General features: G+C 60.7%; 1 protein-coding gene across 2 annotated transcripts; it reads left to right on the top strand.

The window, feature by feature from the left end:
* The first annotated feature begins 9895 nt into the window (after nt 1-9895).
* Nucleotides 9896-15137, top strand: MYL3 (myosin light chain 3). Of its 2 annotated transcripts, XM_006737279.3 has the most exons (7): nt 9896-10096; nt 12385-12412; nt 12541-12690; nt 13227-13400; nt 14498-14575; nt 14689-14731; nt 14927-15137. In XM_006737279.3, the coding sequence occupies exons 1-6, from the start codon at nt 9959-9961 to the stop codon at nt 14715-14717; spliced, it is 597 nt and encodes a 198-aa protein (XP_006737342.1). In that variant the 5' UTR covers nt 9896-9958; the 3' UTR covers nt 14718-14731; nt 14927-15137. The 2 variants fall into 2 exon arrangements, with proteins under 2 accessions (XP_006737342.1, XP_030888161.1); XM_031032301.2 differs by having other exon boundaries at nt 14689-15137.
* The last annotated feature ends 12191 nt before the right edge of the window (nt 15138-27328 follow it).

Genomic DNA, 27328 nt, shown 5'->3' with positions numbered 1-27328 from the left:
GTCTGTCCAGCTATCCAGCGCCCGGCACGGAGCCTGGCCCAGAGGCGCCGTGGACGTTGGCTGAACTGGCCAGAAAGGGGAAGCACTTGGGGAAGTTTATAAAACTGTGTGTGGGGAGCGATGTCCGGAGAGGGGCAATGGCGTGCCAGAGGTCACCAGGCTCATTCAGACCAAGTACCCAGGTCTTCCCAACACCCAGGTGTTGGCTGTGGAAGAGGCTGAAGGGCCCTGACTGGGGACCTGTAGTCGCCACGTTGGAGGAGGTTCCAGAGATAACAGGAGAGTGGCTATGCATAAATCGGAGACCTCCCCAGAGCTGGAGGGGCCCCGGCAGCTGGTCGGGACCAGGGAGGGCTGCCCGAAGTCATGTAGTTCGCACGTATGCAGCCCCTGCCTGCCCTGGGCCACTGCTCTGTCTCCTCAGGAGCGAGCGAAAAGCTCAAACCCCAGCCCCGGGGTCAAGCTGGAGGTGACTGGAGCCCAACTCTCAAAGGGGAGACTGAGGCCTGGGAGGCGGGGTGGGGGGGCTGCAGGGAGGGTGCACCCCAGTCCTGCAGCACAGGCCAGCCACGCAGCCCCTGTGGGTGCTGTCCTCGCAGGGGCGATGGGGGTGGGGAGACTGGCACGTCCTTTCTCTGGACCCCAAGGTCAGGCGCGAGGATCCGGAGGTGGCTGGGGCTCTTGGCAACTGCAATCGATGATTGCTCTCCGCGGTCGCTGACCCCAGACTGCTGCTGCGATTAGAGGACCAGAGACGGGCTGGGGCGGGAGCGTGTGCGTGGGAGTGGGCTGCAGGAGGAGCCCGCTTATCCGCCCCCCCCCCCACCACCAGGCCCAGAACTCCTGAAGGCAGGGCCCCTCTTCAGAGCCGCGGGGCTTGCTGTCCGGCCAGGCTCCTGGGGTCAGAGAAAGCCCCCAGCTCCTCCTTGCTTATCTGCAGCCTTGGATGAGCCCTGTGTTCCCGCAGGATTCCAGCTGATTGTTCCCTTGTTGACCTGGCTCTGAGCTCCAAGCTCCAGCAGACAACCCCAGCCTTCTGCACCGCCCTGAGACCGGGGCTGGGAGCAAAGGTTGGTGCAAGTGCGGGATGGAGGAGACTCAGGCCCAAGCATGCCTCTGTGCGGGGTCGGGGGAGGGGAGACTGTATGCCTTCCAAGCTGATCCAAGACCCCACTCCCTTGTGCAAGTGTGTACCCTGAGGTCTCTGGAGGGGAAGAGGCTCCAGGAGTCAGTGATGAGACGGGGGACAGATAACTAACCCCAGGACCAGCACCTCATGATCTGCTATCGATGGGGCATGATGCTTTGAGGTCCCCTAACATTCCAACCATCTCTCTAAAGTAGCTTCTCCATTAGCCCTGGCTCCAAAACCTCAGGAGGTGTCCTGCAGCAGAGGGGCTCCGGTCTAGCTGCTGCAGAGAGCTGGGGGCCTGGCACTGCCCCTCTCCATGTGCTCTGGCTCCTGCACTTGGGCATCCCGGGGCTGGTTTGAGGGGTCGCTCCACAGTCTTGGGCATCTGCGAGTCTCTGAATCTGCCGTGTTCTCCACTTCCCCCCCACCAGCCCTCAAGGCCCACCCTGATGGTGACTTGCCTGTCCCTCAGCCTCCCCTCTTTCCCTTTGCCCCCACCCCTGCCTGCTCTGGGGTCCCGGATCTGGGAAAGGAATGGGTCGGGAGACTTCCAGAGAGTCCTTTCCCACGAGAGTCGAGCTCTGACCCCTGTGCTTATCTGGCCAGAGTGTGCCAAGAATAACACAGATGCTAAGGCTTGCGGGCCCCAAACCTGGGGACGCCGACCTCCCCAGGCCCAGCTGCTGTGCTCTGGCCTCTATTTTCCCTCTGTGAACAGGGTCGGGGGTAGAGGATGGCTCTCAAGGGGGCTGGGGAGGAGGCAGTGAAAAGGTCCCAAACGCCTGGACACATACATTCACACTCATACTTATGTGTACTCACATAAGCTCCCGGACCTCCACGGACGGGTCTGCTACGGTTCCCTGATTTCTCTGGTCTCTCCTCCTTCCCAGTGCTCCTAATTCCTACCCTGAACTCTTTCTGTACCAGTGAGCTTGGAAGTGTGATGTGCTAGGTGTGTGTGCATGCAAAGGCACGTGAATGTGTGTACATACTCGTGCAAAGGGCACGTGTGCACAAGTGTGTGGATGTGTGTGCACAGGCATGCATACGTGTGTATAAACATCTGTGCAAAGGCATCTATATTGCATGAGGATTTATGTTTAAAGGTGTGTGCATGGGCGTGTGTTTGCTCTTGGTGCAAGCACCCGTAGGCAAAGCATGTGCACGCACACACACACACACACACACGTCAGTGTGATTCCTGTTGGCCCCGGTGTTGGTGAACAGAGACCAGGTGGTGAGGGGAGTGTCCAGGGCCCAGTGAGTGTCTCCGGACAGACACATAGCAGGAGCAGGTTAGCCTGACTCTGGTATTTCTGAGCGTGTGTGTGTGTGTGTGTGTGTGTGTGTGTGCGCGCGCGCATGCGTGCTATTTTAGACAGGGTAGGCGGGCAGATATATAAATATCCACACAGACAGGTACTGGAATTGACCCTAACTATTCCTGGCTGGGGGCTTGGGCCATTTTTTTTTTTAAGATTTTATTTATTTATTTGACAGAGAGAGATAGCGAGAGCAGGAACACAAGCAGGGGGAGTGGGAGAGGGAGAAGCAGGCCTCCCGCCGAGCAGAGAGCCCGATATGGGACTCGATCCCAGGACCCTGGGATCATGACCTGAGCCGAAGGCAGACGCTTAACGACTGAGCCACCCAGGCACCCGGCTTGGGCCATTTTTAATGCAGTTCCACACCCTGGGCCACAGAGGGTGTTTGTGTGGCCACTGGAGGCAAGGACACAGCTGGTGCTGGGTGGAGTGGGGTGGGGACAGCCCTGGGTCTCATGGGGCCACCACAGCAAGGGGACAGGGAGGGAGGCCCTCCTGGGCACCATGGCCTCTTCTGCCATCACCACCATCACCCCCTTGTCACCCTCCTGCCCTCACCTCCACCACTGCCATCCCTGTCCCCTGCCCTGTCCGCATTCCAGCCACTGTCCCCTCTGCGGTGGCTGCCCAGGCCCACCCTCTCTTCCTGCCTCCCGGTCTGGTGCACTTTGGGCTGCTGGAGGGCACGGCTGAATCTGCCTTCTCCTTGGCTCAGAGCTGAGGGTCGCGCGTGCACGCACCTTGTCTGGGGCTCTGGGAGGCGGCATCCTGCCCTGGGGGCTCTTTTTGTCTCGGGCTGGCCTCACGACCCTCCTCCCCGGTCTCTGAATCTGTCCCCATCTCTGTCTCAGTGTCTCATCTCTGCTCGGTCAGGGTCCCGTCTCCAGTTTCCCCATGCGGGCCCGGGCAGGGGGGGCCCGTTCCTCCTCCAGCCAGTGGGGACTGTTTGCCTGAGACAGTTGGTCCATCCAGTCAAACAACCACCCAATTCAGACTCCTCGTCTGACTGACGGGTTTTTTTTTTTTCCCCTGCTAAATTTACTCTCATTTTTGACTGAATTGGCCATTCAACAGAGGTTGTGTCCACATGCCCCCACCCCGCCCCGTTCCAGCAGATGAACAGTCTCACAGATGGCCGCCCACCCAGAGCCAGGAGCCCCCGGACATGCTCACACACTCATGTGCTCACAGCCTCGTGGGGCACTCGTGAGCACGCGGGGCAGCACACGTCTCCACACACGTTCACACCTCTTGCCGTGGTGACAGGGTCCGTGCACCCTCAGACCTATTCTGGGGAAGCCTCGGGGAAATGGGCCCGGGCCAGAGCCCCTGCCCCGCCGCCCGGGCCTGCCACGACCCCTCTCCTCCGAGGCCAGCTCGGCCCCAGCCGCCTTCCTCCACCCTCGGCCGGTCTTGGTGGGGCTTCTGGTCATCCCGGGCTGCCGCTGAGCCCCTGCAAGCCTCAGTAGCAGCTCCCAGACCCTGATCCTAAAAGGGGACTCTTTTTTTTTCTTCCAAGGACAATAAATATTTGCTCTTTGGGAAACTGCTGGTGGGAGTGGACAGGGTTTGGCCCAGGGGCGGGAATGTCCAGGGTAGTTCAGGGAGGCTGCAGGCCATGCTGGGGTGGGGCTGGGCGGCACCTTGCCCCATTCCCTCGGACCCCTTCCTCAGGCCCGGTTTTCTCCATTCTTTGGCTCAGCACATTGGCACCCCTCTTTCTGTCCCTCCCATCCAAGACCCCTCGACACCCAAACTCACCCATCGAAAGCCTTTCTGCTCCCGTCACCCTCATCAGCCCCCACCCCTTTCCCACACACTCAGGATGCCTGGCCCCAACTTACAGTCTGACTCTGTGGACTAAATAAGGGGTTCAGTAGTCCCAGACACGTTTTCAGTCTATCTCCTTAGACCCTGCCGCGGAGGACAGGGCCGATGCCCGCAAGGCCGGGCCCCTGAGAGCAGAGCGTCCCCCTCAGATGGGGCCCCTGAAGTCAGGGCTATGCCCTCCTTCTGTAGAGGACCAAGCCTGGCCAACAGTGTCCCCCATCCTGTCCTCCCATGAGGCACTGGTCCCTGGAGGCTCCTGCCTGCCCACCCCTCCCTCATGCTCAGTTGGGCTCCCAAATATAGCGGCCGTGGCCGCAGCCGGCCAGGACACCACAGCCCCAAGCGTCAGTCCTGGGCAGGGATCAGAGGGGCAGGAGCTGATTATAGGTCCCTGGGCCAAACCCAGGGCTTGCCTGCCAGCCCGCTGGGTCCTGCCACCCCCACCCCAGAACCACAAGGTTGGAGCATCTGGTCCCCGTCAGCACAGTGGGCAGAGGGAGGGGCCTAGGGTTGTATTTGGCCTGCGGAGGACAGAGTTGTCTGTGTGTGTGGTGTGGGGGTGCCGAGGATGGGCCGGGGCTCCGGGGCAGTGACTGTCGCCTTGCCGCACCCGTGGCCATTGTACAGATGGGGAAACGGAGGCCAGAGGAGCCAGGACCAGCCTGGATCCCAAGAGCATAAGGAGTCTCCTGCCTCCCCCTTGGCCTCTCCTTCCCATCTTTCAAGGCCTGGGGCTGTGCTCCGGGAAGCAGGCCACATCCTGCTGGTGGCACAGCAGCTCTGCTGGGAAGTCCTCCTTGGAGTCAGACTTTCACCCAAGGATCCGGGACCGTGGGATGGTGCAGAAATTCCTCTGCTCCTGGTCCTCGTGGCTGCCTCGTGCCACCTCTGGCCAGAAGCGGTTGGGCAGCTCCTGCCCCACTTGGGGCCTCAATGCCCCCATCTGTGCAGCTGGGCGGGGGCTGGGGGCCCTGCACGGGGTCTGTGCTTCTGGGCACCCACCGTGTGGCGGTGAGTTCACATGTGTGTGGATATACATGCGTGCCCTGGTGGGTGAGCTGCCGCCCACGGGCCTGCCCGCGCCTGGACGGGGCCCCCAGGACCTGCTGCACAGCAACACTTGACCTACTTCTAAGGCTCTGGGTCTGGCGCAGGCCGCGTTCTCGACTCCTCCGGGAAGTGTGGGCCTGCATCCCAGCCCAGAGGCCTCGGGCCAGGAGGGGCGGTCTGGGGCGGGCCAGGGCAGCCTGTGGGGCCTGCGGCCAGGGGGACTAGAGCCCGACCCTCCTACCCTGCCCCTGGCTCCTGGGCCCAAAGAATGGCCAGGCCGTAGCCATCCCTCCCTCCCGTCACCCTCCACCACCCCCTCCACGTGGCCACCATATTTTGAGCTCCCCAAATTGGCTCCGACAGGATGAGGGACATTCCTCATGCCCCTCAGAGGAACACTACCAGGAAGGTCTGCCAAGCACTCACCCCCGCCTTTTGCCAAGATTTTACCCTCCCCCCTTCCCCACCCTTGTCTACACAGAGCCACAGGCAGTGCCATTCTGGAAGGCCAGCAGCCCCTGTCCTGGGTCCTGGGTCCTGGGTCCTGGGTCCTGGGTCCTGGGTCCTGGGTCTTGGGTCCTGGGTCCTGGGTCCTGGGTCCTGGGTCCTGGGTCCTGGGTCCTGGGTCTTGGGTCCTGGGTCCTGGGTCCTGGGTCCTGGGTCTTGGGTCCTGGGTCCTGGGTCCTGGGTCCTGGGTCTTGGGTCCTGGGTCCTGGGTCCTCGGTCCTGGGTCCTGGGTCTTGAGTCCTGGATCCAGACTCTGGGTTTAGGGTCCTGGTCCTCCACCTAGGCTCTTGGGTCTGGAGTCTGGATTCAAGTTCTGGGTTTGGCATCCTGGGTTTGAAAGTCTGGGTCCCCGGAGTGCGGTCAGGTTGCAGGTTCTAAGCTGGGGGTTCAGATCCTGAGACCTGAGTCTGGAGTCTGGGTTTGGAGTTCCAGGTTCCAGGTCTGGAGTCTGGGTTCTGGGCTGGGATCCTGGGTTCTGGGGTTTGGGTTTGGATCCAAAGGCTGGTTTCTATCCCTTTTACGCCCCCTGCTGGCTGCTGCTCATGGTCAAGTCGCTGCTGAGACCAGGAGTCACCTGGCCTTTTCAGGCTACTGAGAAGACCCTCAGCCAGGGGGTGGGAGTGGCAGGCAGAGCAGGCCTGGGTTGAGGTGGCAGCAGCTGTTGGCTGCCCTGCTGTCCCGGGGTGCCCCTTGCAATGACCCAGGCTCTAGCTGGTCTGCCAGCAACCCCCGCCCCCCAGTCTCTCCTGACCCCATGCCATGGATAGCGTTTGGCAATGGGTCCCAGTCCCCCTGTGAGAAATGGGTAAGTTGAGATGTTTGGGACATTTGCTCATCCCACACTCATTGAGTGCCTCCTGTGAACTGGGCTCTGCTGGAGACTCTGGGGATATATAGATGCGGGACAGCAAAAACTCCTCCATGCTGGCTGACACTCATGGGATGGAGGGCATCCACAGGAGAAACAAGATAACAAAGAAACAGGTTCGTTTCAGGGTGCACAGCGATGGAGAGTCAGGGTGAGAGAAAGGGCAGAGGGAACAGGTCCAGGGTCGTCTGAAGAGGCTTCTCAGAGGAGGTGACATATCCCCGAGACCAGGGGGTGACCAGGAGCAAGCCATGGCCAGGGTCCCAGCCAAGGGTATGAGGGGAGGAAACAGCCTATGCAAAGGTATCAGGGCTGGAAATAACCTAGAAGGAGGCCAGTGGGGCCAAGTGTCTTCTGCCTCTATCCATGGGCCCCTCAGAAGTCAGGGCCCACATCTTTCCCAGTATTCTCCTTGGCTGGGGAGATGGGGGGGCGCTCTGGAATGTGGGACTTGGGAGTCTGCATCAGACTGGGTCACCACTCAGACGTTGGAGTTGGAGGAACCAAAGGGGTAGTAGTATCCCGACCCCTACCCCTGTCCCCAGGCTCTCCAGACCCCTCAGGCCCTGCCTGGATCTTGCCTGCTGGCTGTCATTCCTGAGGGGCACAGAGCTCAGGCTGGGGCTTGGGGGAGAGAGGAGAGCCAAGCCTTAGTGTGGCCCACCCTTACCGCCCACTGACCGCCCCTCCCTCTTATAACACCCCGCCCCCTGCTCAGCCCCTGCCTTGCCTCTGGCCTCAACAGCCTAGCCTGCTGGCTGTAGACAGGGCTGACCTCGGCAGAGCCCCTGCTGGGGGCTGGGGGCTAGTTCTAGCTTAAGAGTGCTCCCAGGAGCCCCAACCCCAGCCCCTCCATCTGAGCCCTGGGGAGGGAGTGGATGATGGCTTTGTGCACCGTGTCCCCACTGCAGGACCGCATCTGCCCTGTGCACGAGGGAAGGGGACCGAGACCCCCTCCCCGCCCCCCAGCCACGCTCCCCCAGGCAGAGGAGGTGGTGCTGTGTGATTCTGACTGGCTGCGTGAGCCTGCCCACCCCATAGCACAGACCTGGCGGCTGAGGCTCGGGAGCCCCATGTCACTCACCTGCCCCGGTTCAGGCTGGTGTTGGGTGGTTTCTGAGGCATGGCAGTTATGTGTGGATGAAAGAAATGAGATCAGAAGTCTGGGTGACCCTGAGTATGTCCTCTGCCCTGGGCCTCGGTTTCACCCATGATGAATGAAAGGGGATTGGGTAATGCCTTGGCTGTGCCTGTGGGTGGCCGGAGTCCCCATGAGGGCCAGTGGGCCTGGGCAATGGGGCTGCCCAGATGCCTTTCTCTGTGTGTCCCCCTCTGGCTGTGTTCTCTTGTGGTATTTCTGGCTTGTCTCTGTGGACCCTCCCCCCACCCCTTTTTTTCTCAATACTCTTGCCAAACATCTGGAAGGAAAGTGAAAAACTTGCCTCCCCCCCAGCACCGGATGTTGTCAGATTTCCAGATGTGGGGTGTTCTGCCCTCCAGATGAGGGGAGGAATGTTCTGTGTTTCAGCTAGGAGGGGGCCCGGACCCCATCTCTCGACTGCTGTCCCCCTCTCCATGAGGAGGAGTGATAAGATCAGAGAGACCTGGGCTCAGCAGGAAGACAGTGCGGGGACTCCAGGTAGAGTCCCCCTCCCCCCGTAAATCCTGCCTCAGGCTCTGGCCCCAGCCCCTCTCCACACCCAGGAATTCCTCCCAGGGCCTGGAGAGGGGGGGCATTGCCTCTGAAGTTTCTATCAAAGGCTCCAGGCACTTAAAAATAACAAGGAGCACCTCCTTCCCACCCCCGGCACAGACGCCCAGGAGAGGAAGGGAGCCCAATGTGCTTGCAAGATGTCCTTACTCTCAGAAGTAAGGACGTTTGCCCAGAGGGGCCTCATGCCACCTCAGCCTTCCCACCTCCCTGACTTTCCCAAATGGTGGCCTGGCCAGGCTGCCCTCGGTCACTGCCATCTGCTGAGGGCTGGGCAATGGGGTGGGCACCAGGGGGAAAACCTCGCTCAGCTCCCTGAGGTCCCTCAGAGACGCAGACCCTCCCCCAGCACCCCTCCCCCCCCCTGAAAAGGACCAGCAGGGGCAAGCGTGGGTCCGTGGGACACAGACAAGGAGCTTCCAGGGAGAGGGGGTTGTGGGGCCTGGAATGCGCCAAGCAGAGGAGGGGCAAGGGCACCCCTGCAAACGGGGCAGGGGGTATGGGGGTCTGGCGAGGGCCGGCCCTGAGCTGTGTGGATAAAGTGGGCCACAGGCCGGTGCAGGGAAGAGAGGAGATAGGAAGTGGGGTGAAATGGAGGAGCTAGCGGCAGGGCCAGCCGGTGCAGGTGAAGGGGGCTGTGGGGGCCGCTAGGCTCCCCGGCTGGGCTGGGTGGCTGTGCCCTCGGGGGAGTGGGACCCATTCCATTGCCCCTGGCGGTGTTTCTGGGGCCCCTCAGGCTGGGGCTGCAGCTGCCTGCGAGCCGTGACCAGACCCTCACACACAGATGCATATAAACACCCAGCCGCAAACACACGGAAACGGCACTCACAGACACACGCACGGAGGCACGGAGACACACACAAACACGTGCGTGCGTATAAACACCCAGACGCAGACCCGCCGAGCCGACACACAGACAGGCATGGGCCGTCGCCCCCAGACACACAGATGAAGCACACAAGGACCCCCCCAGATGTGAAGACACCTAGACAGTACGCTGATACACACAGATGCTCCCGCCGTAGATAAACAGACATACGCAGAGTCCCCCTCCCCTGCCATGGACCCAGACACGTGGGAATTCGATGCACAGCCGGGAAGTTTAACTCAGGAGGTGCCCTTGGGTAATCACAGTCCTGGCGCATGCTTGGTCCAGCCTCTGGTCCTGTTCGATTTGTCACCTGCTGAGGGTCGCTGTGCCGATGCGTGCGTGTGCATTGGAGGGTGAGTGTGCGTTGAGCCGTGGCCTCAGTCCTCTGCTCCCCCTCCCCCTCCCCAACAGGTGATTGGGAGGAATGAGAGCCCTCCCTCTCCCCCACCCATTCCTGAGCCTGAACAATGCCCTCCCCGGGCCCCAAAATAGCCCCTGAGCTTAGCCAATGTCCTTTTATGGCCCTGTCCCTATTGTGCACTGGGGGGGTGGGGCTGGGGTCAGGAGGTGTCCGGACAGGATAAAGGCCAGGCCCCGGAGCCTCACCTACCCTGCTCTCTGCTTCCCTCTGTCCCTGTCCCTCTCCGTGCTTACAGCTTCCATGGCCCCCAAAAAGCCAGACCCCAAGAAGGACGACAAGGCAGCCTCCAAGGCAGCTCCCGCTCCCGCTCCGGCGCCTGCACCTGCGCCTGCGCCTGAGCCCCCCAAGGAACCTGAGTTTGATGGCTCCAAAATCAAGGTGGGTGTGGGGGCTGGGTTTGAGCAGGAAAGGCAGGGCAGGTAAGTGGATCCTGGAGTGGACCTACCCAGAAAGCGAGGGCTGGGCTGAGGTTGGAAGCGTCTGTGCAGAGGTCAGACAAGCTCCCGGGAGGGGGGGGCTTCAGGCATCAGGAGGGCTGCAGCAGGAGGGCTGGTGGTCAGACATCAGGCAGGACTCCCCCAGGGCTACTGAAGGGAAAGTCTTTGGGTGGTTTTGGAAACTGTCCCTTGCCCTTCTCCCTGGACCTCACATTCTTGGGGAATCCTGGAGCCGCCCGGACCCCAACCCCTGCAGCCAGATAGAGATCTTCCTTGTTCCGCTGTGGGGTGTCAGGTCCATGCCAAGCCCCCCGGGGTGGCCAGGGTGGGGGGCATGGGGAAGTGAGGCCCCTGCCCAGGCTAGGTCACACTCACCCCTACCAGGGCAGCTGAGCCCCAGAGCTGGTTGGGCCTCAGCTTTTAGGTAGGGAAACTGAGGCACAGGCTGAGTAGTTCACTCAGGAAATTGGTCTTGGGGCTGTGACCAGTGGGCCCAGAGCCCGTCCCCACTTAGGAAGTCTTTCTCCGAGCCTAAACTTGGAGGAAGAGCCATGACTCCCGTGACATTTGCCGAGTGGCACGCACCGTGTGTCCTGCCTGCTCCCTGTTCTTGGCTGGCCACTGGTCACTGCTGTCCTGGCTGCTGGTTGAGAGGCCTTGTGGAGCCCTCCCAGCTCCTCACGGCTCCTGCCTGTCCAGCCAGACCTGCAGCCTGACTGCACAGAACTATCTTTGTGATCCCTTCCTGGGGGGGCCTACCTTGTCCCTCAAGACATGAGTTCCAATCCCAAATTTGCTCCATCCTGTTCCCTGCTCGTGGCTTCCTCAGATGTGACATGGGACAAGAAGCCCTCCTTGCAGGCTCCTGGGAACTGTTCAGGGAAAGTGGTCCCTGGAGTTGGCTCTCTGAGCCCCCAACCACCCCCAGGGTCTAAGCTTGTGTCCCGTGGGTCCCCTCGCGGCCTGGTTCAGTCTCACTGGCTGACAGACTCCCCTGTGAGGGGAGGGCACAGTGAAGCCCGTCATGTGTCCCCCTGGCTCTCCTCGTCAGGCTGGCCAGTGAAAGGCAGGAGGCTTTGCCAAGAGGCTCAGGAGTCTAATCTCAGCAGGCTTCCTGGTGGTGAGAGAGCTCTCAGGGGCCAGGAGCAACAACTTGTTCTTCCAACATGGGGATGAGTCCCAGAGCCAAAAGGGACGAGCATGGCAAGGTGGCCAGGCAGGATATCCCTCTGCACCGAGGTGTGCCCTGGAGGTTGGTGGGGCTCCCAGGGAGTGGCAGTGGGAGACGTGCCAGGCATGCCCTCTCTCCCAAGCTCCTTTCCCTCCTGCGACCTTGACCTTGGGGCGAGTGACTGCAGTGATAAAAATAGACCTGGTATCCGGTGAGGAGGGGGAAACCGGGTCCCAGGAGGCCTCCTGACCTCAGGTGGCTCTCTGATGTGGCCTCAGTGAACACTCAACACCACCACCGTGTCCCCAGGCTGTGCTGGGGTGGGGGCTGCCCGGGGCTTGTGGGTGGGGTGTGTAAGACCCAGGTGTAGGCAGGGCCATGTGAGTGACAGCGCCCCGCCTTGAGGTCTCTGTGAGGGGCAAGCATATGTAAACACTTGCAGACACACACGTGTGTGAACACCCACAGGTACATCTTACACACATACACACACAGGCGCGGGTGCGTGCACATGCACACACTCCTATGGATACGCTCTCATGCTGACAGAAACCCACGCTCACTCATGTGGACAGCCTTGCCCACTGAGCCCCAGGCCTGCTGGGGGGTGGCAAAGCCAGCCTGGTCAGATCTGCTGGCTTCAGACACATCCATCCCGGACCAAGGACATCAGGTGGGCTTCCCTGGGCTGGGGACTCAGGGCACCAGGCCAGCCTTCTCGCCCTTCCCCAGATGTGGCCCACCAGCCATCAGGGTCTGGGCACACGCGGACCCAAGGCCCTCAGCTCACACAGGCTGGGAGGGGTGAGGAGGCAGGAAGGTGCCAAGGTAGATGGCAGGAGGTCATGGGGGCAGAAGCTGGGATGCTGGCAGGGGGAGATTGCCAGCCTCCTGGCAAAGCCTCCTGGCTTTCACTGGCCAGCCCGATGGGGAGAGCCAGGGGGACACATGGGGCAGCCAAGAGGTTGAGGCCTGGGCTGTGTCCATGGAGCGTGCAGGTGGAGATCTGGCCCCACCCTCTGAGCCGGGCACTCAGAATCTTTGCGGTCTCCTTTCAGATCGAGTTTACACCGGAGCAGATTGAAGGTAAGTGAGGATCTTGAGCCCAGGGGCTGCAGGGTTGGACCCGGGGCCCCCAGTCTGAGAATCTGGCCATTGTGGGGTGAGTGGGGCGGACTCTGGGAGTGTCCACAGTTCACACCCTCTCCCGGCAGAGTTCAAGGAAGCCTTCACGCTGTTTGACCGCACGCCCAAGTGTGAGATGAAGATCACGTACGGGCAGTGCGGGGACGTCCTGCGGGCGCTGGGCCAGAACCCTACACAGGCCGAGGTGCTCCGTGTCCTAGGGAGACCAAAGCAGGAAGGTTGGTATGCGTTCGTGCATACAGACGCAGGTCTCAGGCCTTGCTGAGACGGTAACAAGCAGTGAGTTTGCGGAACCATCCCGCACCATGCTCATTCGCCACCCAGCCTCAGTGACCACCTCCTGGTCTCCGCCGCGTCTCTCTGGCGTTCAGGGCCAGCCTCCCTCGCCACTTCTGCCACAAGAGGGTTGCCAGCTTTGCCCCAGGGAGGCGTGGGACCCAGGCCCCCTCCACAGGTTGCAAAGTCCCAGGGAAGGTCTCTGATTGGCCCCACTGCTCCTGAGCAATCCCCGGTGGTGGTGAGGGTGGGGTCTATAAGAAAACCAGCAGCAAACTGTCCCTGTGAACAGCAAACGGTTACGTAAATGATGCATGTCTCGCTTGACTGTAGAGTGCCCTTGATGGGGATGTGGTTTGTAAATGGCCAGCTGGTGTAGAGTGCTTTGGGACTGTGTGAGGGCAGTAGCTCTGCACTCTGCCGCCCCGGGGGGAAGGCTGTGCCCGTCCTGCCCCTCAGAGCGGCCGTACCTCCCCAGAGCTCAACACCAAGATGATGGACTTCGACACCTTCCTGCCCATGCTCCAGCACATCTCCAAGAACAAGGACACGGGCACCTACGAGGACTTTGTGGAGGGGCTGCGGGTCTTCGACAAGGAGGGCAATGGCACGGTCATGGGCGCCGAGCTTCGCCACGTGCTGGCCACGCTAGGTGAGGGCCCCCTTCTCCTCACCCCCACTCCTCCTTTGGGGGGGCATCCTGGGCAAGACCCCTCTGTCACCCCCTGAGCCCGTATCTGATCTGTGAAAAGGACAGAGTGACACGGTCAAGGGGCCTCCATGGCAGGTGACAGAGATGTGGGGAGTTTAGAAGTTTAGGTAGGGACAAAGAAAGTGTGTTGGTGCAGCTCACGGAAACGAAGGGGGATGAGGACAGCTCTGGGGACAGGGTCGGGGGGCGGGGGGCAGTGTGTGCATCCAGCAGGACCGGTTCAGTCCTGGTGTTCATGGTCTCAAGGTCAGATTCCAGGACAGAGCAACGAAGTGGCCCAGTAGGTAAGGGGCCTGCCTCTTGAGCATCCTGACCCCATCATCTGGCTGACTGACCCCCTTCTCAAAGGAGATTTTCGTACAGAAATGTTTATTGAGCACCTACTATATCTGCTCAAAGCAACTTTTCCCTGCACCAGACATTAACTGAACTCCTGCTGTGTGTCTGGCCCTGGGCTGGTCTCTGGGGTTTTGTGTGTGTGTGGCTGGGGGTAGGAGGTCACCCCCCATTCCAGTGGGGGGACCAGTGCAGCACGCAATACCCAGAGGCAGGAAAGTGGCAGACTTGTCTGGAGAACAGAGTTGTTGTCTCCTTGTCTCCTCCACCATCATCCCCCAAGGCCCTCAGCTCCGCCCCGTGGGCCCTTCCTCTAGCCTCAAAAGGCTGCCCCGAGGGACTGTTTCCAGGGACATGGCGGGCCTGGCCTCCTCTTGATGGAAGGGGTCCCCAGCAGCCTGCCGAAAAAAGGGGACAGTGTGTGCTGGGGACTTGAACACCAAGCTGGTACTCTTATGGACAGAGCCCAGGCTCGGAGGGGGCACCAGTCCTGCACCCCAGGTCCCCCCCTTTTTGACTTGTCATTGATTCTCCTGGTCTCAGAAATGGGGGTGATGGCCAAGGCCTTGTGAGCTGGGATGGCTGTGCCAAAGTGAGGTGTGGGAGTTCTAGGGAGGCATCCCATCGTCCAGAGGGGCTCTGTGCTACCCCCCCCCCACTTCGTACCCTTCCCGCGGTGCTGACTCAGCCTCCCGGGCCAGGTGAGAGGCTGACAGAAGATGAGGTGGAGAAACTGATGGCGGGGCAGGAAGACTCCAATGGCTGCATCAACTATGAAGGTGCGCTCGCTCGGCAAGCTGGGGGCTGGGGGGGGGGGGCACTGGGACCCTGGGCTCCTGCCCGTGGCCACCTGGGGCTCAACCCCTGCCACTCGCTCTGCCCTTCTTTGCAGCCTTTGTGAAGCACATCATGGCCAGCTGAACCTCTCGTCCCAGGTGAGACCTCCACTCCTTTCCAAACCTGCTGCCACCTTTGCGGCCTCCGCCGACCTCAGCTGTTGTCCCCTCACGCCCCAGCTTCCAGATCCCGCATTGCCACCTCCCCATCTCCACTGACTCCAGCTCTCAGTTGACGCCCCGCTGTCTCGCCCCATCCCATCCACTGTAACCCGTGCCCACCTTTACTCTCAGGGAGAGCCCATGCTGGGGATGGTTCATCTCCCACTCATGGTGCTGACACCAGCCACCTGGAGTTGCGGGGAGGAGGGGAGCGCATCGAGACCCCTACAGCAGCCCCCTCCACCGGCCCTGCAGACCTCTGGGTGCCTGTCATCTCCCCCTATGAGCTGTGCATCTCTGTCCTCACCCCTTGGGCCTCACGAATAAATGGCATCTTTCCTTCCTTTTTCCTTCCTTCTTTCTTTCCCTCCCTCCTTCCTTCCTTCCTTCCTTCTTCCTTCCTTCCTTCTTTCCTTCCTTCCTTCTTCCCTCCCTTCCTTCCTTCCCTTCCCTCTCTCCTTCCTTCTTTCCCCTCTGTGGCCCTTTGGTTGATTTCTGTAAAATCTATGAGCCCCACATGGTGAGCCCTGGACAAAATGAGGGGAGTCATGCTGAAATCCTGCCTCCTTGCTCCCCCTCAAAACTATCCCAAACCCTCCGAGCCTGCCCACCAGGACACTGGGGTAAGAGCAGGGCTGAGCTGGAAGAGGGCTGGGTGCCCCTCCCTTGCTCTTGTCCTCCCCTTCTCCCTTCAGGTGGTGGCACCACCAGCAATCAGGGATCCATGGGGCATTGGCCCAAGGCTGCCCATGTCACAGGTGGGGAAACTGAGGCCCAGAGCAGAGAATGGCCTTACCTGAGTCACCCTGGGAATGAATGGCAGGGCGGGAGCTAACTTTGTCCCCAGGCTGTCAGAATTGAAGGGGCCTTAGACTCCCGACTGGCTCAGATGAGGAAACTGAGGCACTGTGCCTGTGATGTGGCTGTAGGCCAGAGGAAGAGGCTTTACTGGGGCAGTATCCGGGGTCCCCAGTGGGTTCCCTAGCCCCGGGCTTCTCAGCAGAAAAGTGTGCGGTCCCTGAAATGACAGAAGGAGGTACATACACCTCCCGCAAATCCCTGCCCCATTGCCCACACTCTGCTCGTTGCGGGGGTGCGGGGGGAGGCCCTCCCCTCCCCTTGGAGCCCAGTGGGGAGAGTGAGAGGGGCTTCCTGGAGGAGGTGACCCACCATGCAGAGAGGCTGTGGGCCCTAGGGACAGGGGGTGTGGGGGAGATCAAGGGCTCAGAATGGGGAGTGGGCCACACAGGGTAGGAATCGGCCTGCAGGCCAGGAGGACCCAGGTCAGGGCAGCTCCATCAGGGTGCACGCGAGCGCGTCTGCGTGGGAGGGGAGCCTGCGCGAGTGGGTTTGAAGACGAGCACAGCTCGGGCTGCCTGTGGGCATTGGCGTGGTGTGGGGGCCTGCCCGCGAGCGTGTCGGGATCGTGAGTGTGAGAGTGTGTGGGGGGCGTGTGCCAGCAATGTGTGTGAGGTTGTATACGCCAGGGGTGTGAGTGTCTCTGCAGGAGGCTGTCTCATCTTCCTTTCATTGTGTCTGAGTCTCTGGAGCACCGACTGAGTGCCAGGCCCTGTCCTAGCCCTGCGAACCCCGAGTGGAGAAAACAGTCAAAACCTCTGCCCTCACGGAGCTCACAAAGACCTGACAAATCACCACCCACACAGCGTGTCAGCAAGCGATAAAGGCTGAGGAGGGACCCAAGTAGGGGAGAGGCCGGGCGTGCGCGTGTGTGTAAGAGCTGGGAGGGGCTGACGTGTTAAATCAGGAGGCCAGGGATGATCGGAGAAGGTAATAGTCAGGCAAAAGACTTAAAAAGAGAGGAGGTAATACCCAGAATATATAAAGGAGTCCTGCAAGTCTACAGCAAAATAATAGACAACCCAATTCAAAAAGGGGGAGAAGACTTGAACAGACATTTCTCCAAAGCAGATCTATAAATGGCCAATTAGCATGTGTGTAGATGTTCGATATCACTAGTTAGGGCAATGCAAATCCAAAGCGCCAGGAGATCCCACTTCACACCCAATTAGGAGGGCTTTTACTCAAGAAACAGGGAGTAACAAGGGTTGTGAGAATGTGGAGAAATCGGAGCCCGTGGGTGCTGTCGGTGGGAACGCAAAATGGGGCAGCCGCCAAAAATGGTGCGGAAAACGCTATGGAGGGTTGTCACAAAATTTAAAACACGTTCCCATACGATCCAGCAATTCCATTTCTGAGTACCTTCCCAAAAGAATTGAAAGCAGGGACAGAGAGATACTCATAACCCCCTGTTGATAGAGCCCCAGGGTGGAAAAAGCCAAGTGCGCATCGACGGATAAATGGATCAACAAAATGTGTTCTACACAACGGCCCATTCTCCAGCCCCGAGGAAGGAAGGACATTCTGACACTTGCTACAACATGGATGGACTTTGAGGATATTATGCCAAATGAAATAGGCCAGACCCAGACGATACAGTGTGACTCCACTTAAAGGAGGTACCTTGGGTCATCGAATTCATAGAGGCAGAAAGTAGAATGGTGGTGGTAGGGGGCTGGAGGGCAGGGGCGAGTGGGGAGCTGTTAAAGCAGAGAAACAAGCAAGAGACGAGAGATGGAGTGTCTTAGCTGTGCTTCCCCAGAAGCAGGGCTGAGACTGAGCTGGAATGCAAGTCGTCTCCCCAGGAGGTGACCCCAGGGAGCATGGGAGAGCCACTGGAAGGGAAGGAAGTCTCCACGGGGGCCCGGGAGCAGAGAGCACTGTGGACAGGGGGGCCTGGCCCCGTTGGGCACCTCCAGGAGACTTGTCCTGCTGAGGGGATGAGGAAACCAGACTCTCCAGCTCCTCAGGTCTTCACCGGTTGGGGCAGGGCCTCCTAGGCAGGCTGGAACGTTTGTTCGTATGGGGCACTTCAGCATCTGCTCTAGGCATCTGGGTGGGCATCGAGGGAAGACATTCCTTCTGGGGGCACAAAGGCCGCTGAGATGGGGGCAGACAGCGCCATGGGGAGGTGGCAGGGCCTGAGTCCCAGAGGTGACCGAGGGCCTGTGGCCACGGCAAGGGCTTTGGCATGTGCTGGGGGGAGACTCTTTATCGGCATCACTCTGGCCGCCAGGTGGAGGGAGAGTAGACTGCGGGGCGCGAGCAGAAGCAGGGGGACGAGGCAGGAGGGTGCGGGAGAGAGAAGCAGATGCGTGCTTGGCCCAGTGGAGATGAGAAGCGGTCAGATTGCAAGTCCCTTTGAAACCAGTTTTAGCAACATCGTGGGCCAATTTTGAGGCTTTCGAGGCCTTCTGGTTCCTTTCCTTGTCTCCACACAGTCCACTCCAGCCCCAGATACCCTTCGGGGCGGCAGGTGAGGGACTGCAGGGTCTGCTCGTTATGGTGCAGAGTCCCGCTGGCTGGTTGGGCAGGGAACAGAGGCACGTGTGGCCTTGCTGGACTCTGGCGAGCCTCCCTGGACAACTGGGGCTGGGGACCCCCACAGGAAAGCAGGACCTCCCTTTGGTCCCAATCAGGGCGGGGAGCCTCGTGAGGGACTGATAACCTTCTGGGCAGTCCCCCCACTTCCTGCCTGCCCCCTTCCCCCCTCCCCATTCCTGCCTGCCCCAGCCACTTCCTTCCTGGAACGGCTGAGCTCCCTGTCAAAAGTCCCCAGGGACCACATGGGACCGGGAGGTCCCAGCCTTCTCTTTCTGGGGATGCCCACCCTGGGCTGGAGTCCTGCGGGCAGGGGGTTGCACCTGTCCTGTCATCTCCAGGCAAGAAGGGACCCTGCCTCCGAGTTCACGTATGTCCCGGATCCCCGGGGATATGTGCTCTCTCAAGGATGCTTGTCCCTGCTCTGGTTTTCAGGATGGTCCGGCAGTGCTCCCAGGCTCCCTTGGTTCCCGGAAGGGAGGCGGAATCCCACACATTCCCCCAAGACACTCTGCAGCCCAGACTGGCCAGTCATCCTCTGCGGACTGCGGAGGAAGGGGGGGAAAGGCTGGAGGTGGCCCGGTCAGGGTACGTGGGGGCTGTTGTGTCTGATAAGCTCGGGCTGGGGCGGGTTGGCCCCACTTGTTGGGGCTCTACTCCACTTGGAATAGGTCTCTGTCCCAGCCACGGTTACGTGGCCCCTCTGGGGCCTTGTGCCTGTTGTATATGGCTGTGCTGATCCCAGGGGGGCCGTCGTTCCTGGGCTCAGGTCACTGGCTGTAGGTCCAGGTGTCAGAATGGATGGGTGGAGGGACCCCGAGGGTGCCACTCGGCTGCAGGGGTGAGCGGTTTCCTCACTCCGCATCCCTCGTCCCCCACCTCTCCTGGGTGGAATGCACATTTCTGTGTGTCCCCGTGTGTTTGCGGGTGCACGTGCCCACAGGTGGGCCTGTGTGTCTCTGCGTGTGAGTGCATCAGTGGGTGCGTGAGCTGCCCGCGCGCATACCTGTATATGTGCGTGCCGCTGGTCTGTGCATTTGCACGAGTGTGTGTACCTCTGTGTGTGTGCATGTCCGTGTCTGTTGGCATGCGTGTCGAAGCGTGTACGTGCTGGGGGGCTCTGCTGAGTCAGTGCTGGTGCTGAGCGGGCAGCCCTGCCAGCCGGGCTGTGGCCTCCCCACAGTTGCATAAACACTGTCCCAGCTCCCCCCTCAAGCAGGGTGGTCCAGCCTGTGGCCCTGTGGCCGGTGGAAAGGGATCGGAGGGCGCAGAGGTTGGTGCCCCTGTTAGCCTGGTCCCCTCCGTGCCTCGAGGGCCAGGGCCCGTGCTCTGTAAGGTGGGGTCCAATCTGGGGTCTCTCTATGCCTCCCTTCCCCCATCCGGTCTGAGGCCTGATCTCTGAGGTCTTTCTAAGATGGCAGGAATATTCACCTCTGGTTTCAGTCCTGGTCCAGGCTGATCCAGAGGGTCAGCAGGGCAGCCCAGGGAAACTGGGGGCCAGGGACGGAGGTCAACCTCAGGACCCCAGAATCAACTGTCCCTCCTCTGCTCCAACATCCCTGCTTGGCTGCTTCTGGCTCTCGGCGGCCTGCTACACCCTGCAGCTTCTCCCCAGATGCCATCCTCAGGGCTCAAGGGGTCACCCCTGGGACATGGAGCAGATAGCACTTAACTGGGGGGCCGAGAAGGCCAGACACTCAGGCCGAGGTAGAATGAAGTCAGCCAGGGTCTTGAAGACATCAAGTATTAGAGGAAGATCTTCCTAGGTCACGAGAAGAAAGGAAATCAGACTGCGGGTATGAGAAACTGGGCGCTAGGGCCCAAAGTGCTCCGCGGCAGAGGGGCTGACAGAAAGCTGATGACCATCTTAAGAGAGCTCGGGGGTGGAGTAAAAGGGTCCAAGCCACGGGTTGTATGAAGTCAGAGGCAGGGTGGGGTGGGCTGCAGAGGAGGTGGGGGGAGAGGCAAAAGAAATCGAGGCCCTCATGCCATGGAAGTGGGTGCTTGGGGGTGCCAGGCCAGAGCGCTGCGCTGTGCGTCCTGAGGCCCTGGGTGGTGGGGAGGGTTGACGGGAGGGGGCCAGGACAGGCCTGCCTGGGTGCAGGGCCAGCCTCATGCCCAGGACTGCTGACCCGGTGGCCTCGGAGAATGCAGGAAAACCTCAGACCTTGAACCCGGTGACCCGGCACTGGAGTGGCTCCCTGGGGGTTCTTCCGGCCCCAGGCCCGCCCTCACCCAAGTTTGGGGGTTATTCGTTCCTGCTTTCCCAAAGCCACACAATCCTGGTTTGCCCCGACGCTGACAGAGCACGGCTGGAATGTGGAGTGTGTGTGAGCGTGTGTACACGAGGCTCCCTGGGGCCGGCTGCCCAACAGGCCCCCTCCAGTCTCAGCAGCCAGGGCCCAGGGCCCTTTGGACAGGGGAGGGCCTAGAAGGTCAGGGTTGGGAGGGGCCCCTTCCCGCCCCCTTCCTCCCCCGCCTTGCTGAAGACGCCTCGAGTGCCTCCATTTTCTTCCAATCTGTGTCCCCTTCTCTGGCCTGTGGGTCTGGGTACCTCATCTGTCCAGTGAGGTCTTGGTGAGAATGAGGATGCCAGAGCCTTTCTGGAGGGTGGGGGCTTGGGGTGAGGCAGCTGGAAGACTCTGGAACTCTAGAGCTGGGGAGACAATACCCCTTGGGAAGTGTCAGGTCTTGACCAACTTTCTGAATTTTTATACTATGGTCCAGCTGAATATGAGCTGCCCTTTCCCCTCAAGATTCCCATGCCCTGGGTCTAGAGGCCAGTCTTTCCTCCCCCCTAGCACCTTTTCCATCCACTTGCCCCGTGGTCCCTTTCCTCCCTCCCACAGTAGGCTGGGAAGCCACATAAAGGTGCTCCGGAATGACATTCCCAGCTTTGGAGCTAACTAGAAGAGGTAGTGAGCACCTTGTCCTAAGGGGTGTGCAAACAGAGGGAAACCAATTCCAGTCATGAATGCTGCAAAAGGGGTTGGAAGCATATGTGTGTCCCCAAGCCCCAGGGCCCAGCTTGTGACAATGTCCAAGAAAGTTTTCATGAGAGAAAAGTAAGGCCCATGTTGGTGGCCCATGGCCTTGCCATGAAGCTCAATTTATGCATCTTCAAGGCGTCTTTCTTCCAGTTTCTTTCTACTACTTTCTTTCTACTGTTTTTTTTTTGTCTTGAGAATATCCTTTTGTTTACAAAACAATGGTGATGGTAGCTGGTGGCTGTTGTTTTCATGTCTTTAGTTGGCAAAATCAGACCTTATAAGTCAAATTTTAAGTTTTGAGAAAATCTCACAGTTTGTTGCAATCAACGTCTACCCAAATCCCTGCATAGAGACCCTTGATGGGGCCCATCCTTTCTAGGCCCAAGGCTCATTTGAACTGACTTATTCATTCATTCATTCATTCATTCATTCATTCATTCATGCATAGTGTAATTATCAGATGCCCGTGATGACTGACAGGCCTGGCCCTGCCAGGTGGGATGGAAAGGGGAGTGGAGACTCTGCAGATGGGCAGATGAGCCCCTGAGACAGGCGGGCACGGATGGAGGTCGGGGCTGAGGGCGGGGATGACACCTCCGCTCCCTTCACGGCAGTGTCTGGGATCCGTGATTCCGGGCGTCCCCGAGCCTCTGAGGGCCTATACCTGTTCCCACCTGCAGCTGGAGGTGGGAAGTCAGTGGTGGTGGCACGGTGACAGGGTGGGGGCGGCCGAGGCAGGAGGGCACAAATACTCCATGGTTTCTAGCCCCGGGAAAAGAAACAGTGCTCAGGCCTGAGGGACAGATAAAGGGGGAACCTGGGCGCATCCATCCGCATGGCCTGGTCTGAGCGAAGGGGCCCAGGGCTGGGAGCCCCCACGAGGGAGACATACCCACACCCACCGGCTCTGGACCACGCGGCCCACGCCCCCTCCTTCCTCTCTCAGGAGCTCAGGCTCTGTGCAGTCCGCCCCCCAGATGTTGTCTTCCTGTAGTAAAGTGGGTCCCTGGGGTAGGTCTGAAGAGTAGAGCTGGAGGTACGGGCTGGCCCTGGGGCCCCCAGGCTTGTGTGGACAGCGAGAACCCTCCGGGCCCACATCAGGAGTGACTCCTACCCTCTTGGGCACCTGAGGATCCAGCCCTCAAGCCCCACACACAAGGCGGATGTGCCTGGTTGTAGGGCCAGCAGGGGCAAAATGTTTTAAGAGTGGCCTCCAAACTCAGTCCTCAGAACCCCCAGGTTGCCTGCCCCACCTGGGCTCCTGTCTCAGCTTCCCCTGTGGGCAGAGTCCCTCCCCTAGGTGGGCACCCTGACCCCTGCAGGCTCTGAGAGTAGGGCCTGGGTCAGACCCTACCCCCTGGGTCAGATCAGTACACGATGATGGTGTATCTGCTGTGCTCCCAGGTCTTCCCCAGGTGCCAGGACATTGTAGTGAGCCCACAGAGGAAATGTCCTCGCTGGGTCCTGCTCTGGCTTTGGTCCAGCTCCCTTGTGCCTTGGCCTGTGCTTTCAGACCCGCCTTGCCATCCCTGAGTGAGCGAGGAGGGATCCCTAATTCCGTTAATCCGGAGTGGATACCTTCCCTGCCAGCCCCAGATTCTGACCTCAGAGTTGGGTGGGAAGGGGCCTCAGACACCTGGGCCAACCTCTTTTCCAGGGCAAGTCTGATGAGCTGCTGTTTGCTTGAACACCCCCAGCAACAGGGAGCTCACCTCCTATTGAGGCAGCTTGGCCAGGTGGGCAGCTCTCTGATGTGGGGCAAAAATTTGTCCAGGGCCTCCCTGGTTTTCCAAAACTGGGTCCTTAGAACTGTTGCTCCCTGGCCTAGCTTCTAGGTGACTCTCTAGCCTGACCCCACCCCTGCCATCCTCTGGGTTGATCCCTTGATCCAGGGTGGGCCTTGCCCTCTGTCAGGCGGCTGACCCAGCCAGAGCTCTGTTTGTTAAGGCCCGGAGCAGGGCAGAGACCGTGAGAACTGTCCTAGCACCTACTCCTGGCGGGGGACAGCAGGGCTGGCTCTGCATTGGAGAGGGGGCCTCTGAGGTCACCAGTGTGGAAGGTAGGGTGAATAGAGTCAGGGAACACAGTGTTACAGAGGGTGACAGGGTGGTGGAGGGCACATAGGAGGATCCAAGTTGCGGGGTAGGTAAGTTCAGGTGCAGACTGTTGGGGGAGGTCCCTGCAGGTTGCCCTGGTGCTCTAGTTCTGAGCCTCAGTTTCTCTCCTGTGTTGGACTGGAGGTGTGGAAGCCTCTGGTGTTCTGAGCCCTGGAGAGGCCCCTTCTGGACTCTGAGCTTCGGGCTGGGGGCGGTAGGGGGAGGCGACAGCTGCTTTGAAATGTGGAGAATAATAAAGCGAGGAATGTCTGAGCTCAGGGGAAAAAATAACCCCCGCCCGCTGGGCCTCCCACCCTGCCTGGCGTAATGAATTAAGTACAGGGAGGCACGTTTCAAGTGGGGGCGCGGGCTGGGGGGAGGCTAGAAGGCCCCTAATGAGAAACAGGGTCCTGGGTGGGGCCACCGGGATCTGGGGGTTCAGGACCACCTGACCTGAACCCTGGGCGTTCCCTCACTCCCTAAAAGCTTCCTGTCAATCTCCCTCTGTCTGCATGTGTGTCGGGGGAGGGGGCACTGTCCCATCCCGGTGCTGACCTCTGAGCCTGGGCTGCACCCCGGTGCTGGGTCTAAAAGTCAGAAATGGGAGAAAGTGCAGCTGACCCGGGCGGATGATCTCATTCTCACTCTTTCTGAAGCTTTTCCTGGCTGGGACTGGGTGGGTGCATCCTGTGTCCAGGATGATGGGACCAACACTGCCCCCTGCTGGACTGGCCAAACTTGCAACGGGGCCGGGCAGCCTCTGACCAGAAGCCCCGAGTCCCCAATCCAGGCCACCTACCGCTGCTAGTCCCCGCAGGCCCTCCCTTTCCTCTGCCAATCCCCCTGCCCAATGTAGCTTTACCCTTCCTTCCACCCCTATACCCCTGGCCCCAGCTCAGCTCCCCCTACCTATCTCCCTGGGGCTTGGACGTCAGCATCTCCCGGTCCTGCTCTACCCTTCCAGTCCACCAGTCTGGGGGGACCTGGCTTTTTCACGGGTCACCTTCCCCCACCTCTGCTCTGTCCTTCCCCGGGGAACTTAATGTTCCCCCAACAAGGCCCACGCTCTCATATCTTCACTTACGCTGTCCCCTGTCTCTTATCTGGTGGATCCCCATTCATTTACCTGTGAAACAGCTTTCTAAAAGACCACCCCTTCCCAGGGAGCCCAGGGAACAGTGGGGTAAGTGAGTACTGAGACCATCAGCAAAACGGTGAATGCTCAGCAAGGGAGCTGGAGAGCTGTGGAGGGCAGGTAGTCTTGTTCTTGTGGCTCTCCCCAAGGAGCCTGCCTGGCCTCCCAGCTTCTGCTGGCTTGGAGCAAAGCTCCCACTTTATTTTTAAGAAGTCTGGCCCGGGACTTGGAGCTCCTTGAAATATTCTCCCTCCTGTCCCTTCTCTCCCCCACCCACTTTAATTAAAACCATTGTTTTGCAAGCACATGTTAATTAAAAAGCAAACATGTTTTGCTAAGTAATTTGGAAGCTCTGGTTATACAAACCAGAGTCATTCCAGTTAAAAAAATCCCTCACCCAGCTTGTCCCAGTGTCTTGGGAGCTGAGGACCCCCGTGGTTGCCATAGATGCATGTCCCTTTAGATGCAGAGCCACCTCCTGTGGAGGCCTACCCAGGACAGCGCGTCCTTTCTGTCTCACCAGTGGGCGTGTGGAGGCAGTTCAGAGGCCTAGAGCTCTGGGCCAACCCTCTGCAAACATGTGCTTTGGGCCCCAGGAGCAAGAGCTGGTGAGGAAGGGTGGAGGGCTCATGTGCCCTGTCCTGCAAGGCAGGGTCCTTGTCTCAGAGCCACTGCCCAGCTGGGGGGTGAGGGGAGGAGGATGGGCGCATGACAGGGCCGCAAACCCAGCCAGGAAGGCTGGTGGGTGCTGGGTGGCCAGGGCCACTCCCTGAGGTCTCTAGCACAGCTGGGACTACGGTACCCAAAGCTGAGACAGTTGATCCCTTAGGTGAGGGCCCAAGGCAAGGACCAGCCTGATGGGTCAGGGTAGCCTGGGGTTCTCCCAGGCACCTCCTCTAGCCCCAGCTCCCCACTCTGTCTGGTGACGGCCACAATGCCATGTCCCCACCCTGGCTCCTGGCCCTGGGAGTCCTGGGGCCTCCAAGGCCCTTCATACCCTGTGCAGTAACCTCAGGGCCCATTGCAGGGGGCTGGAGCCCCTAAGACACCTGGGTTCAGCGCCCTCCAGCCTCTCCTGCTCCCCACCGCGGGCAGGGATGGGCCTATCTCACCAAGTAGCCTCTCCAAGCCTTGCCACCAGCTTGCAAACTGCCGGTTGGTTCTCCCAGCCGGGAGTCCTGCTAATAGGAAGTGTTTCTTATATGACTGTTGGGTGTGTGTCTCCCCACGTGGTCTCTGTGAGTCACTGTTAGCCATGACCCTGGAGTGAAGAGGGCTCTCCTTCCCTCCCGAAGGAGGAGAGTGCCTGGGGCAATGACCAGGAAGAGTATGTTTGCGTCTGGGCAGAGGGGAGCTGGGCCCCGGGCCCTGCCCCGGCACTCAGGGGCACGGCGGGCAGGCTCGGAGCTTCTGCACGCGCGCGCGCAGGGACACACACGGGCTCAAGGGCGGGCAGCCAGGAGTGCCAGCCGATCCCCTCCCTCCTGTGCGCTTGGTGGAATGAGTATGTGCTGGGATGTGCGTAACTTGTCACACGCAGCGCTTCCCCCACGGGAACACACACAGCCTCGCCAGCCACGGCACACGGTGACCCACAGCGACACACGCTGGCGGCCGGCTCCCGGGGCTCGGCCCTCCCTCGGCGACGCGCCAGCGACACACACACACACCGCCGCCTCTGCGCTCACACCCACATTCCGGGAGGAGTCACGCTCCCGCCGCGCTGCCCCGAGCGGGCCCGCGGCGCTTCTGTTCTGTTCCCTTCCAGCGCCGGGACCGCAGCGGGCGGGCCAGGATGAGCTCACGCCGCCGCCCGCCGGCCTCCCCGCCTAACTCGCTCCAGATGCTGGGGCCGGGCCCGCAGCGCGGCCCTCGGGCGCCCCCTGCAGGAGGCGGCGGGCGGCTGGGGGCCGGGGGGCTGCGGGGCGCGCCGCGCCCCCGGAAGGGGAGGACCTCAGGCCCCCGCCCGCGTTTCCCCGCGGCCCGACCCGCCGCCGGCGTTCGGTGCCCGTGGGGGTGCCCGGAGGGGGGGGCTGTCCCCCTTGTCCCCGCGTGCTTTCCGGGTCACCGGCCCACGCCCCCTCCTCTCTGGTCGGCCCCGCTTTCCTGTGCCGAGTGCCCCCCCCGCCCCCCTCCCCCGACTGCCCTCGCCCAAACCTCGGGGTGCGCTCCCCACCCTCCCGGGTTCCGCAGGGCGCCCGGACCCTCGGCCAGGTAGGTGCAGCGGCTCAAGCCTCCCGCCCGCGGCCCTGGCCAGGCCCTGCCCACTCTTGTTCCTCTCGGAACAAACACCCTAGTTTCTACTGGGGAGGTAGCAGGGGCCCGACCACCGCCTGGTTTTAATAAGGAGCTGGTATTTCCCCGAAATCACGGGCCGGTGGCTGACTTCACGGGGATGACGGCTGGCGCCGGGCCAGGGGGCGGGAGCCGGCTCCTGGGTGAGCCCCTGACGCCTGGTCTTGCGGAGAAGTCGGGCGGAGAAGGAGGGGCTCCGAACGGTTTCGAGTCCCTGCTCAGCTGCGGCTCACTCAAAACTCTGTCCATCTTCCTGTCTGCTGACGCGTACCCTGGGCCAGTCTGACTGCCAAAACCCCTGCCCAGGGTCCCGCTTTCCCCCTGCCTCCTTGTGTGACCTGGCAAAGTGCGCAGCCCCTCACCAGGCATTTCCTCCAGTGTAGGATGGGGCTGTTGTGGGATTAGAGGGGACCAGCAACAAGTAATTTTCAGAGGGCAGGGGGAGGGCTTTCGGGAGCTGGGGGGCGGGGGGTCAGAGATCAGGCCTGAGATTCCTGGAGCAGGGTTGGGGAGGCAGGGGTAGGGCCTGGGGAATGGTCAGCCCGGGGTACATAGGGACGACTCGGGTGTCCAGGCAGAATGACAGTGCAGAGTGAAGGGTCAGCACAGGGCCCTGGGG

This window comes from Leptonychotes weddellii, chromosome 1 (assembly GCF_054177405.1).
Source record: "Leptonychotes weddellii isolate Sample4059 chromosome 1, ASM5417740v2, whole genome shotgun sequence".
NCBI classification, from domain to species: domain Eukaryota; kingdom Metazoa; phylum Chordata; class Mammalia; order Carnivora; family Phocidae; genus Leptonychotes; species Leptonychotes weddellii.
Note: the sequence above shows the minus strand (reverse complement) of the source record. Positions and strands in the feature narration are given on the sequence as shown.